At 47.6% G+C, this 14,239-nt stretch overlaps 1 protein-coding gene across 16 annotated transcripts in view; it reads right to left on the bottom strand.

The window, feature by feature from the left end:
• The window catches only part of ARHGAP26 (Rho GTPase activating protein 26), a 448,382-nt gene that overhangs the window by 199,552 nt on the left and 234,591 nt on the right, over positions 1-14,239 (bottom strand). For all 16 annotated transcript variants that reach the window (XR_016236253.1, XR_016236252.1, XM_089336015.1 and 13 more), the window contains one exon: positions 12,364-12,400. Coding sequence is in view for 14 of the 16 variants with exons in the window: in XM_089336015.1 (XP_089192141.1) it covers positions 12,364-12,400 (37 nt within the window). In the remaining 2 variants the exon portion in view is untranslated. The remainder of the gene's footprint in view (positions 1-12,363; positions 12,401-14,239) is intronic.

Raw genomic sequence — 14,239 nt, 5'->3', positions numbered from 1 at the left:
CTCCCATGCTGGGTCCAGGGAGGCTCTAAGTTGCAAAGAACATTCCAATTTTTGGCAAGAGACAGAATCAAGTGGCAGGTCAGGGTCTCGTGCAGCTCAGGCTGAGGACGATACATCCACCTGGAAGGCAAGCACTGTTTCCTGGTCGGTCCACCTTAAAATTCCACACCAGGACACCACTGACAGAGCAGAGCTTAATGCACACTGCGGTAACACCAACCTGCCTAATCAGGACCATTTGTCTCCTGCACTGGGATCTGGACTTCCTGAGAATGAATTACGGCCCAGTGGCCTCAATTCCCTTCTGCCTTGAGGCCTGGGAGCTTTGGCACTGATTTCTCGCTGGCTTTCGGAAGGAGGAAGTGTCTGCAGCACAGAACCAACTGCCGCTGCCCATGAAGATCCCGTTCTTGCCTTACGCCACCTGTCCTCCCACCTTGAAACGTCCTATGCCCTCGGAATGACGTACATAGATCTGGGTCACAATAAACTCAGAGGCAGCCAAGGGCAGGGCACCAGTCAACAACGAGAGGCCTCCGACGTGAGCCCTGGTGTCATGTCATCCTGGCTGTGTGACACGGACGCACACTGCCTCTCTGATCTAGCGTCCTCCCCTGTAACAAGCAGGTAGAAATATGAAAATTCAATAAGGCAACACCAATGAAGCACACTGAGCGAGTCTGAGGAGCCTGTGAGGGCTCTGAGGAAGTTACTGACAATAATGACAGCAGGGGTCAAGAACGACTGCTTGTAACAGCAGGCACCACCCAGGCAAGGATGTCCATCCTACTCTCATTCAAGCTTCCCAAGAAACCAATACACAGGTATTCAAGCTATCCACATCTTGCAGATACAGAGCCTGAGACCCGGAGAAATTAATTCCCCAATTCACGCGATCGGTAAGTTGTGAGCCCAGAATTCCAATTCCTGTGCATCGTATACCAGACTCGACACTAACCACTACTCGACACTACCCCCCAAGGTGGAGGCAGTACTCTCTAAGGTCTGCTAAGTCTGACATGCAGAATGTGAAACACGTGCTCGGAAAACCCTGGTCAGGGTAGGAATGACTGGGAATTGGACCACAAGTCTGCACTCAGGATGAAGCCTGAGTTGTCACATCTGTAAATGAGGTCCACTGATGTTATCTGCCTCACAGGGTCCTTGGGTGGATCAGGTGACCAAACACATGGCAAATACTGAGGATGCTGCCCAGGACGTAGCATGTGCTCAGTAAACATTAACCCCAATCACCGAAAGCCTCCACTTCCTGTTGCTGGGAGAAAGCCTTTAGTCTCTGTCTCAGCAACTCCTTTCACTGGGCTTGTGGAGCTGAAAATGCAGCCAGAGACATGCTCGCTATCGCCTGGCTGAAGCACAAACTCAGATGCCAGCGGGTGGCTCCCCCCTGCCCAGGCTGCTGCCTGCGTCAGTCAGTACACAGCCCACACCACTGAGGGAAAGGCGGCATCAGGCCAGGGCAGAATCACGCACTGGCTGTGTCTGTGGGCCCAGGGCTGGCTGCGAGCTAGGTTGGATTTGTTAAGCATCTTTCAGGACAAGCAGAAAGTGTCTGATTATCTGGACAAGTCCAAGAAGCACCATCACCAGTCACGTCTTTGAGGGACAAGGTCTCCTCAAGCCAACTAGCTGGAAACCCAAATAATGAAACCTCTGCCAAACAAGCTGTTCTTTCTCCTCCCTCTCTCTCTCCAGCCCCAGGGCCACCAAGGTGAATGCAGCACTGCCGTCCTGCCTAACTCAACAGAATCCAAGCTGCACGCAGGCCACGCACCTGCACTGCACACACGGCTCATGGAGAAGTTAGGGGAAAGAAGGTAGCCCCGACAGCTTGCTAGATATTACACCACCTTGCCCACCTGTGGCTCGGAGGATGACAGCCGTGGCCACAGAAACCTGAATAGCACAGGAGGCAGGGGAAAACAGAAAAGGGGCCAAGAACGGTATAGGGGGAGCTGGCAGTAACACAGGCAGGGGAGGGAACGTGTGTCTGTCTCCTGTCACCTGGATGGAAAGCTGGAGGGAAAGGTACCTTCAGCTGACTGCCTCGTGGGCCAGTGCACAGCAGGCCAGGCCTCTGCGCCCAGTAATTCCTCCATCCTTCTCAGGTTTAACAGGGGGAAATGTTCTATTTATAAGCCACCGACCAGTGGAGACCTGGCAGCTCGGGGTGGCTCGCATCCCAAAGGGATCTCGGTTACCAGTGGCCACCTCCGCCTGCCTCTCATCTGTGGGTGTTCTAACAGCGAAAGGCCGAAGGGCACTGCAAGCAAAAGGAAGAAAGGAAAAAACAAAGCCCTCGGCTGCTTTCATGAGGTGGCGAATGGTGGTAACAGCTCCAGGCTTTAGAAACCTTTTAAAAACAGTCACCCCAGGCCATCCCATCAAGGCTTTCCCAGCCATCTTCAAGGACAGATCCCCTATGCTGTTTGACAGATCAAGGGAAGGGAAGGTTCTGAGACAAAGGCCACGGACACTCAGAGGCAGAGCAGCGGGCAGTCAATGGCGGCGATGGCCCTGCCCATCCACTCTTGGTCCCTGGTTTCATGTCTGCATAGAACAAGACAGGCATCCCTGAAACACCCCTGGGGAGTCTGATCGGAATGACAGCACAGAGGACGATGAGTGGATGTGACAGGAACAACACAGAGAGCACTCCTGGGGTGTCGCCGGGTCCCTGTCGAAGGGCAGTGGGCCATCTGAAGGGGTCTGGTCACTGAGCCGCATGACCCTGGCTCCCCCAGCATGGTGCGCAGGCATCTGGGAAGCCACTGACAGCTCTAACAAGGACGTTCACTAAGAAGGAACATGGGATGGGCCCTCAGCAGCAAAGAACCAGCGGGCTGGTATCAGAGGCTGATGATAAAATTCCTCCCCTCACTGAGTTGGCCACATCAGACAGGAGGGCAGACAGAGCAAAGATTGCATGTGTATCAACAGCAGCAGGAAGAAGAGCAACATGACAATCAGGCAGGCTCAGGTCAGCTCCCTACTTTTTCTTCTTTTTTAAAAGAGGATTTATTTATTTGAAAGTCAGAGTTACAGAGACAGAGGTCTTTCATGCATTAGTTCACTCCTCAGATGGCCTTCATCTAGGTCTCCCACATGGGTGTTAGGGGCCCAAACACTTGAGCCATCTTCCGCTGCTTTTCCCAGGCCAGTAGCAGGGATCTGAAGTGGAGCAGCTGGGACTCAAACCGCTGCCTTTATGGGATGCTGGCATTGCAGGCACAGGCTGAACCCACTACGCCACAAGGCCGGTCCCTTCTCCTCTTACTTCTTAACTATGCTACCTTGACCTATAAAGTGCATTTGCTCATCCGCAAACCTGGCTGCTGTCAACAGCATTTCTACCATCGACAGCCATTTGTGTACCACTTTCAGGCCCTCTGTCAAAACCTCCTGTCTTCTTAAACAGACTAGAAAAAGCAACAACAAAAAGCTTCATCTTTTATTAAGCACAAAGTTAACCAACCACAGTCTATGGACCAAAAATTCACCACTGGCAGTTTTATAAAGTTTTGTTGGAAAATATCCCCGCCCATTCATTTCCTCATGGCCCGTGGTGCTTCCACACAAGACTGGAGCTGAATCCTGGTGCACAACTGAAAACACCTGCCCACTGGTCCTTTACTGAAAAAGCTGACCCCTATGCTTAGCATCTAAAAACCCAGGAGGTTTACAAATGCTCAGGTTCCTCCCTCGGTATCCACTAAAATACACACAGCAATCTAAAGGGCAGCTGGAAACATTTGGGCCTACCTCACAGGGTCTTGTGCAGCACTTGTGTGCCAGCAGGGAGAGCAGACCCCACTCTGAGAAGTAAGCACATGAGGATGAAATGATAAAGACCCAAGGGAGGAGTGTGCCCACCTCATTCATTCTCCCGCGGCTCCCCAAGAACAGTTCTGCTTTTCTCTTTTGGAGCCCACTGGTATGGCCAGATGATGAGAAGGACAACCCAAGGGTAATTAGGCATGTACTAACCGATAGGCCACACACTATGCTCAACTTCAACCTCAAAACAAATTTATGGGGCGCCGGATTCTGTCCCGGTTGTCCCTCTTCCAGGCCAGCTCTCTGCTGTGGCCCGGGAGTGCAGTGGAGGATGGCCCAAGTGCTTGGGCCCTGCACCCCATGGAAGACCAGGAGAAGCACCTGGCTCCTGCCTTCGGATCAGCGTGGTGCACTGGCTGCAGCGCGCTGGCCGCAGCGGCCATTGGAGGGTGAACCAACGGCAAAAGGAAGACCTTTCTCTCTGTCTCTCTCTCTCACTGTCCACTCTGCCTGTCAAAAAAAAAAAAAAAAAAAACACAAAAAACACACAAGCAAATTTATGAGGTACAGGCATCATTATCCCCAATTTGCAGAGAAGTAGATGGGGGCTTAGAGGGAGCAACCTGTGGAGCCCAGGTTCCACAGCCAGCCTGCCAGCATGCTCACCTACGCTGTTCAAACTGTGCCCTCCACACGGAAGAACCGACCCAAAACAAATGATCTCAGCTACATAAAAAATGCATAAGGTTGTGTACCTCAATAGTATCTGTAACAGCAAAAACCTGTAAAGGTCATAAAAGTCCAACAATAGGAAATGCTTCAACAAATTGATATAATCCTCTAACACAATGTTAGACAACCACCATAAATCATAAACACTTTTCATGATATCAGAGAATGCCTATAAAATTTTTAAAGAATGAAAATTGGCACATTCTGTATAATGCCAATTAAGTCAAAACACATGTAAGACACTGTGGGGAAAAAAGCAAGAAGGAACAACACCTAGGAATACAGATGATTTCTACCCAATTTTTGAAAATTATTTTGCTATATTTCCCTACTATTCTGCAATGAGTTCCTATTTTTGGAACAAGAGAAAATATGGTCTTAAATACGTACAAAAGTGAGGTTCAGAGCCTCGATGTCCAGACCCTACGGATGACTGGATCCTGATTGGAGCTCTGCATTGAACACCCTGTCCCCAGTCTTCTCCAGTCACGGCCCTTTCCTCGAGCTACCAGGGTGAATGGCAAACGTCAGCGTGTTTTTCAGAATTATTTAAACACAAAGGACTCTTATAAAAACTGTACAAGGATTTACAACAAACCAGAAGGAACCAAGAGACTAAGACGTAGAGGCAAGATAAAGCATTAACATTTCCTTCTTCTGGGGAGGAAGGAAGGTAAGCAGTTCCACTTGTTTAAGCCCATCTGGCCCACACGGAACCCCATTCTGACCTCACTGTCAAGTCCTTCAGCTCTGGACACTTTATCTGTACACTGGGTTTATCTGTAGACAGCGTGAATCCCACACACCCCCCCCACGATGGAATCGGGTCATCTCCTGGCTCCCAGCGGTCTGAACCTGTCGAGGAGATCATGCACTCTTTCAAGACAGAGACACCTGTTTTAGCTGTGAGCCTCCTTATCGTCAATATTCACACAGCTCAGTGCCATCTCCTCTTAAGAACTCCCAGAGCTTCTCACTGAATGAAGAGCTGCAGGATGCCCAGACTGGCAGCTTCATGCAGGGAAGGGCTTGGGGAGGAGCAAACAGGAAAGCGTTACGCAAGAGTACCAAGCAGAATGAAAGAGAGCAAGCCATCTCAAAAGGCCACAGGGTCAGCACGGGGCTGGGTTCTGGTGTGCAGCACGGGGCATGCCTGTAGCAACGTGAGCATATTCCTTGGAATACCATCCGATGTACCTATGGGATTTAACAAGCCACCGTGAAGAGGGTGGCACTAGGGAACAGGATAAGGAGACAGGGCCCCTCTCTCCATCTGCTGGACTTCAGGGTTCTGACAGTAGGAGAAGTAGTGGGAGAGCAGCATGTTGTAAACCAGCTCTTCTTATCAGAGGTAAGCAAGCAGTGACATTTATTTATTTAAAATTTCAGGCTTGGAAAAGACCAGCTTACACTCCAAAGCCAGTCCTGCCCTTGCTCTCTAACCTCTCTGCCAAGTCTCTAACTGTCCTTCACATGCGACTACAGCACAGCAGCAGCCTGAGCCTGAGGACCCATCACTTCCTGGCTGCTGCTCCTGCTCCTGACCTAGGGTCATTTCAAGGACAAAGACCCAAATCTCAGAGAGCCTTTGGGGAGTAAATCTCACAACTGTATCAAAGGGAGGGTGTGGACTGGCAGACTCAGGAAATATGCATTAGGAAAGCAAAGAGAGCCAGAGTGGGATGCAAAGTCCTGTTGTCTGTACTAATGGGGGGGGGGGGGTCAGTGACAGGTGTCAGATGGCCAGCTTGTGGATTCGGAAGGGATGGCTTCCTCGGTCAAGGAGCTAAGGAACAACAAACCGTATTTTCTTCCTTTCAACTATCCATATTCTTACTTCCCCCTTCTCTTCTGTACTGGGGAGGAGTTTAACCAATCAAAGAACACGGTGTCGCTGATTCATGTTGGGACATTCTAGAAGGCAATGCAGAGAAGGTCCCCTGTTGGCAGCAAGATCCGTGCTGAGCGACACACAGGACTGTCAAAAACACTAGACTGGTTTTTAAATCTGGTGTTGAGGGACTCATTTAACTGAGAGCAGACGAGACCTCTACACAGAAAATTAGAACTCTGATAAAGGACACTGGTGGCCTGAACACATGGAAACCCATCCCGAGCTCCGGGAGGAGACGACTGAGGATTACAAGTGTCATTCACCCCCAAATTCACCTATACAGCTAATGCACTCCCAAATGAAAATGTTGCTTTTGAGGAACTTATTATGCTTATTCTAGAATGGATGTACAAGGAGAAAGCTTAACAAATAGCCGAGTCAGCCCTTACAAAGAACAGTAAAAGCAGGAAACATAAACAACCAGATACCGAGTTCCCTCCAAAGTGCCATATTAAAAATCCACAACTAGGGCACAAAAACAGCCAGAAGGCCAAAGCAATAGAAAAAGAGCTCAGAGGCAGAATCCAGACATTCAAACCTAATAAGTAAGAAAGCTGCAACCGCAAGTCAAACGGGGAGAGAATGGATAGTTTACTTTAGTAGATGTGCTAGGCAAACTAATTCTTGGTATGAATAACGCAGGATCGTCATGAAACATTACAAGTAGCAGACAGCAACTGGCCTAGAAGCCTAAACGTGAAAGACACACTCACAAAGTCAATGGCAGACAGCGCAGGGGCACATCTTTGTAATACACGTCAGAGATCTTTTTCAATATACAAGCTGAAAATTACCAACGACAATGCCAAAAAAAGGAGTACTTGAATTTATAAAAAGCCAGGCAGAATCAGCCCTTAAGGCATTCAGATCTGGCTAAAAAGCCCATGAGAGCATTTCAGGCATGGAAAGCCAAGACACTGTGGCAAAAAATGATCTACATGAAAGAGCTCTGTGAGTTCCCAGTGGAAAGACAGGGCCATCAAAGAAGGAGGTACCTTTCGAAGGGAGGAGATGACTTCCACTTTGATTATGGCCCTGTCTACATAAGGTTGGAGTTTGTGGACTCAAGAGGCTTCCACAGCCTTGGCAGCTCATGACAAGAGCCTCGGGTGACCACTGACATCATAAATAAGAGTGTCAATTGTTAAATCAACAATAGGAGTCACTGTGCACTTGCTCCCCATGTAGGACCTCTGTCCTTAATGTGTTGTACTATGAGAATTAACTGTAAAAATAGTCTTCAAACAGTACTTTATACTTTGTGTGTCTTTACTTAGTATAGAGTTGATCTTCTGTATATAAAGATAATTAAAAATGAATCTTAATGAAGAATGGGATGGAAGAGGGAGTAGGAGGTGGGACGGTTTGGGGGTGGGAGGGAGGGTATGGGGTGAAGAACCACTATAATCCAAAAGTTGTACCTATGAAATTTATGTTTATTAAATAAAAGCTTCCTATAAATAAATAAATAAATCTTTAAAAAATAAAAATAAAAAGCCAGGCTGTAGTTATGGAAGGATACTAAAATATAATGTGAACAGATTGAGGGCAAGATAGGAACACATTAGTTAAAAGATCTAAAACTAACAAAGGATTGACATCTACAGCACAGGAAGAAGTTTACAAATCAATAAGAAAAAGACAGTGACTTGAAATAGAAAAACAAGCAAAGGACATGAACAAGCAATTAACAGAAGAGGAAGTCCAGGAAATGACCAGGCATATGCAAACGTGCTCAAATGCATTCATTATCATAGAAATGCAAAGTAAAACAACGAACCATGATTTTGTATCTATTAGACAGGCAAAAAATTACAAATCTGAAAAACAGAGTGGGCTGATCGGCCACGCTGGGCAAAAAAATGAGAGCATAGGCGTGACCAGCAGTTCTTCCAGTAGGTACCTTCCAAAGAAATTCCCACACAGGGAGACACGTGCGCAGATGTTCACGGCGCTGTAGTTGGTGCTGAGGAGGAACTGGGGGCGTAAGAAGATGGAACACATGTTTGTAAAACCAGATATACAGCGTGGTACCCCAGGAGGTACGCCGTAGTCAGAAGCCATGGTCTAGAAGCTCACAGAACCACAAGGATCTCTTGACCCAGTGCTGAGGAAGCAAAGCAAGCAGCAGAACAAGACACGCAACCATCCAAGTGACTTAAAAACACAGGTGGGTTGAAGCCCCACATGTTAGAAGTTCACACTGGAGTGGGGGGTCTACAGGGCCAAAAAAGGGAAGTTAGGAGAGAAAGCAATCAAAAGGGAAGAAAGGAATAAATGAAATGAAATGAAAAAAGAGAGTGAATGAACAGGAACAGGAACAGGGGAGTAATTCTACCCCCAGGCCTGACATCCAAGCAGAACAGAGAAGAAAAGAGGACAGGAAAAGGGTTGGGCAAAAATGTGCATATATTTAAGTGCTGCCATCCCCTTCTTGGCAGCCGGGCCACTTGGAAAATACCAGCAGCTGACAGGCATTATTTATGGCCCATCTGACCACTGGCACTGTCCGCCTTGGGAGAAACTCTGAGATGAAAGTGGCTAATTCAGAAGTATCCCCAGCAACTTCTCTTCTGCTATCTGCCCCTTCTTCAAAACATTCTGGCTCTGTGATAAAATGTTTGCATGCAAATTTCTACCAAAATATTTCCAAGACAAGAAGGAAAATCTGGAATTTGTGTGCATACACATTTGGAATTTGGTTAGGGAGAAAAAATAAACAATGTTCAGTCTGAAATTTATCAGACGTCTTACCTTTAAAAGAATTTAAAGAGGCTGGCAGAACCACAGCCCGGGCAATCACGCCACCTGTGGCAGATAGCACTCACAGCTCACGGGGCTGAAACTGCAAATGACTGCACACAAGAGACCCAAGTCCAGAGCCTCACTGCATAGGGGGAGCTAAGGCACAGAATGATGTAGAAAAGGAGTCCTAGCGGCCAAAGGGAGGCAGCACCAGTCCAGACCACCGCTTTGGCTTTGCCAGCTTGGAAATGAGTGTCAACTAATACCATGGAAAAATGACTCCTCAGGGCTGGGGTTGTGGCATATCAGGTTAAGCTGCCATCTCCAATGCCGCCATCCCATATGGACACCGGTTGGAGTCTTGGCTGCTCTATTTGATCCAGCTAACGGCCTGAGAAAGCAGATGAAGATGGCTCAAGTCCTTGGGCCCCTGCATCCATGTGGAAGACCGGGATTGAAAGTCCTGGCTCCTGGCTTTGGCCTCGCCCAACCATGGCTGTTGTGGTCAACTGGGGAGTGAATCAGCAGATGGAAGATTCTCTCTCTCTAACTCTGCCTTTCAAATAAATAAATAAATCCTTTAAAAAGGAAAAATTACGGATATCTGAAGTGCTCCTGAAAAAGTGGTTGGTACTTGTTAACCTACCTTTTTTTCTCCTGCTTACTGGATGAAAGTAAACAACTGAAGAATCACTGGACACCAGCACAAGCAACTCCCCAGCTCTGAATAACACCACGTGGGAAGAAAATGTTCCAAGGGTCTAGCTTTTCCAAAATGGAACTCTTCATAACGTTCTTTTCTGAAGGGTGGTAGAATGTTCTTATGTTTATCAGTAGAGCCTCTGGAGCCAGAAAAAACTTAGACCATACTGTGTCCCCTCAACTGAGTAGCCCCAACTTCCACAACTGCATATTAGGTCAAAAACACCTCAGAGGGTGCTGGAACATTAAATGAGCTAACGTATACAGTGCACCCCTACTGCCTGACATGCAGCAGGTGACTACTTAATGCTATCTATTAATAACTATGATTGCAGACAACGTAAACTACAGAAAAATACTGAATTCAGTAGAAGGGCAGTACCTCCCAAAACTCCACCCTCCAGCCAGACATAAGAATCTGATAACTCTATCTCCACTTATGTTTCAAACAGCAAGAGGAGTCAAATAATTCATTTTACTACTAAATGTTGCGCGATAGCCTAATTTTTAAAACATTCAATTAACAATACACTACAGGTGCTATTTCTGCAAATGCATTTCTTTCATTTTTTTCAGAGTGCATACAATTCCATGGTTTATCTACCAGATCCTTTGGACGTGTAGATTGTTTCCAGTTCTTGGCTATTATTCCCAGTGCTCCAATAACATCTTTATTGCACAAACATCTTTGCACTTGTCTGTTTCTTTAGGACAAACTGTTGAGTTGAAACATGCTCACTTTATGAAGGCTTCCATACGCCTTACAGAAATGGCAGAGCCAGCTGGCATGTCAACCAGCTCAACCACGGCCATTCTTCCATCTATTGGCACTGCAGCAGACGGAAGCAGGCTCAGCAGGCCACAAGGTGCACAAGGGACTTTCTGCCCGGGGGTCTCCCTTAACTACAACCCATCCCTCACAGCTCCTGGGTTCTTTATTACAGACGCAGGGTGCTGCAGGTTGGGACCTGGCGTGGGCATCTTTGAATCTGGCCTGCTTGGCATCCAGCCCCTCTTGTCCTGGTGGCGTCCCCGACTTCCCTTTGGGAAACTACCCAGCTCCAGTTTTAAGCAGGACTCACGAAAATGTCAGTCAAGCTGTGTTGTTTTCAGCTTGGGTGGGCCCAAGCTAGACCAATTTGATGGAATCTGAATCTTCTGCAAAGTGAGGCAAGGAATACAAACAGCTGAGAGCTTTATCATCATGCAAATACTATCCAGAAGGCTCTTTCTCACTGGCTCCTGGCTGTTGTGTCTCCAGAGCTGGTCTGTCTTCAAGCCTGGTTCTTCAGCTCCTCCGGCCACACTGTGAGCCACCCTGTGGCCTCTCATATTCCTCTACTGTCGCTACTGTTGCTTTTGCTGCTGTCGCTTTATCTACGTAGACCACAGTTGACTTCAGTTGTTCTAAAACAATCCTATGTGATCTATGGGAGCTGGGAGAGAATGATTTGTTTCCCTATTAAAAAATGTTTTCCCTTGCTCAATTTTTGGGAGAAAAAATTGTTTCTCATCCTGTAAATGCCACTCAACCTACCAACAGCAGCCATTTGGAATTATTTAATATTTTACATTAAACTCTGGGTAAAATCTTCATTTCATAAAGATTGAAAGGAGAGACATAAACTCTCTTTTATGGGCTTTTCCAAAAACTAGTTCATCCTTTTGTCCACATGAAGAGACACCCTTCTGTTAATTTTCCTAACACAGCTGGATTTAGTGGGAGGGCTACCTTGGGACTTTTCTCCGGGCAGACTTTATAGGATTTCCTTTGTATCCCTGCAGCAGCCTGGAAGGGATTTGGTTGTTCTCCTGTGCACCAGAGCAATAATCAGCCCAGCACTTTCCTAGCAGCAACGTCATTTGAATCCCATGGCCGCCACGAGGTTATAGGTGTAGCCTTGGAAATCACAATTCACCAGAGTGCTCAGAGCCAGCAGCGGGAGGAACACACTATGCACTCCACACAGGCTGTCCAGGAACATGTCCATCAGACAGGAGTATCACGACAGGATCACCATCTCCAAAGGAGGTCATGAGGAAAACAGGGTTATTAACCAATCACCTAAGGCAGTCACTGTGTCTCCAGCCCTTTGATTGAGGCTGTGCAGGAGGCAAGAGCACCTCTGGCTTTTCCCCAGGATAAGGTTCTGGAGGAATTGGGTATTATTGGATTAAGCGCCTTTTAAGTGGTGACTGGAGCTGCCATATTAGGAAGACCTAGGATTAAGTGAGATAATACACATGAGAAGCTTTGTAAAGTGTGAAGGGCCACGTAAATGTAAGGTGTCATTGCCGCCTTGCCAGCCGGGCTCACTGAATGCCCCTCTGCAGCCAGTGATGTGGAAAGTCTGGGTGGAAACATCTCGGTGCTGTACTAGGGAAATGGGGCTGCCCCAACATGCCCACAGCACCTCCTGGTGGTCCATCCCGGGAGCAGCAACTTCTCCCAACCCCCAGCTGGAAAAAAATCACTCCCGCATCATACTTACTCCCTTCGTTCTGATTGTCTTTGTTCGAGTTGTAGACCTGGAAAACAGAAATTGAAAACTTACTTGTGTGCACCTGCTACCGCGCTCTGGGTTTGCTGCAGATAAACATTACCTTCCCTCTTTCCCCAGTCTGTATCATAAAATGGAAGGTGATTTCTGACCCCCAAATATGAACCTCTTCGATAATGATGTTCTCTCCAGTGTCTACATTAACTGTTCTTTACTGTGTTCCCCTGTGGAACCTCACTGTTGAAAAAAGAACGTCATACTGCATCTTTTTTAGAAAAGCAAATACGCTGTGTATGTATGTAAATGAAAAAGGAGAGCATTTTAAAACCTAGGTACGAATCACTGGGCACGAACTGTATGTCAGGCCATGCACTACGCCATTCACAAGGAAGGGTTCCCACCAACATGAACAGCAGTCCTCTGGGTGAGAGGTGTCACGACCACTGCTTTACAGAGGGACGCTCTGAGGCCCACAGGGGTTACCTAAGGTCTCCTGGCCAGCTAAAGTCAAAGCCAGCACAGACACATTCCTGCCGGCTGAGGACAGGCCACTTTTCACTTAATACTCTTTTGTAAATGTGAATGTTGTAAGAAGAATATATTGTGTTTACAATAAAAAGCCCTTAAATGATTCACAGAAATCCTCAGCAGGGAAACGTCCCAACTTAAACAGGCAATGACATACTGCCAGGGTCAGCGAGGCTTTTCTGCAAAGGGCTTCACAGTAAACATTTGAGGTTTTGAAGGTCAAAAGGCAACATGCAGGCACCCACATAACAAGCATGGAAACAAATCCCCACAAAATATGTGCCGTCAAGTTTTAAGATTTATCATTGACTGGAGTTTTCGGAATAAAAGTCTCAACAGAAGAACTGAATTGTTAAAGAGAGACTGTGACATTTTATTTGAGGTGCAAAATTATATTCCCTATCATTATCAGCTGCACATTATCATCTGTACATCCCGGACTTGGCTTGTGGGCTATCCAAAAGCAGGTGACGGCTGGATGTGGTCTGTGGGTCACAGCTTGCCCACCTACGGCATGCTGTCATTACTGAATTAGACGCAACCTCTGCTTTGGAAAAGAAAAACCCAGTGCCCAAGCCCTTCTTTGGTGACCCTGGAGGTATAGAAAGGCTAAGATGAAGACGGTCATCATAACAGAAAACAGCAGCAGCAAATCCCACAGGGTTCTGTTGGCTTCTCTCCGTGAAAACCACTCAGCCAACCTCCAACTGAACCATGCCAAGCATCTAGGAAAAGAGCATCAGTAACCCCAAAAAGGAATTTTCACCTGCTAAGAAATTTGAGTGGGAATGGCTGGCAATGGTGCCATTTGACCCTGGATCCCCGTGCATCACTGAGCAAGTCTGTGACCCTCTCTGGGCCTCTAGTGCCCTGTCAGTAAGCTGAGGGAGGCACCCAAGAGGTCTCTGAATTATCAGACTCTAAATGCAGCAAGTCACAGTTTTACCATTACTGTTCATGTTCTAGAAACGACTGCAGCTGCGCAGCCGCTCCCTCCAAGCTAAGGGTAAGAGGGGTCCGCGTCTGAGCTTCAGGAGGGCTGTGGTGGGTGAAGAGGTATCCGGACACATGTTTAAGGTTCCAGAAATAAGGAGTCAAACGACTTTGACTGGCCCTCAGCCTCACCATCAGTCACTTCATCTTGCTCAACTTCAGCATCCTCAACTACGAAATGGGGTGTGCAGCCCAGTGGTTAACACCCCCGCATCCAGTGCAGCAGAGCCTGGGCTCAGGTCCCAGCTCCTCTGCCTCCCTCAGCTTTCTGCTAATGGGCCTCCTGGGAGGCAGCAGAAGCCAGCTCCCGGGCCTGGCTGCAGCCCTGGCTGCTGTGGACACGTGA

The sequence above is a fragment of the Oryctolagus cuniculus genome, chromosome 6 (assembly GCF_051225735.1).
Source record: "Oryctolagus cuniculus isolate XC-2025 breed Fujian yellow rabbit chromosome 6, ASM5122573v1, whole genome shotgun sequence".
NCBI lineage: Eukaryota > Metazoa > Chordata > Mammalia > Lagomorpha > Leporidae > Oryctolagus > Oryctolagus cuniculus.
This window is presented reverse-complemented; position numbering and strand designations above follow the sequence as displayed.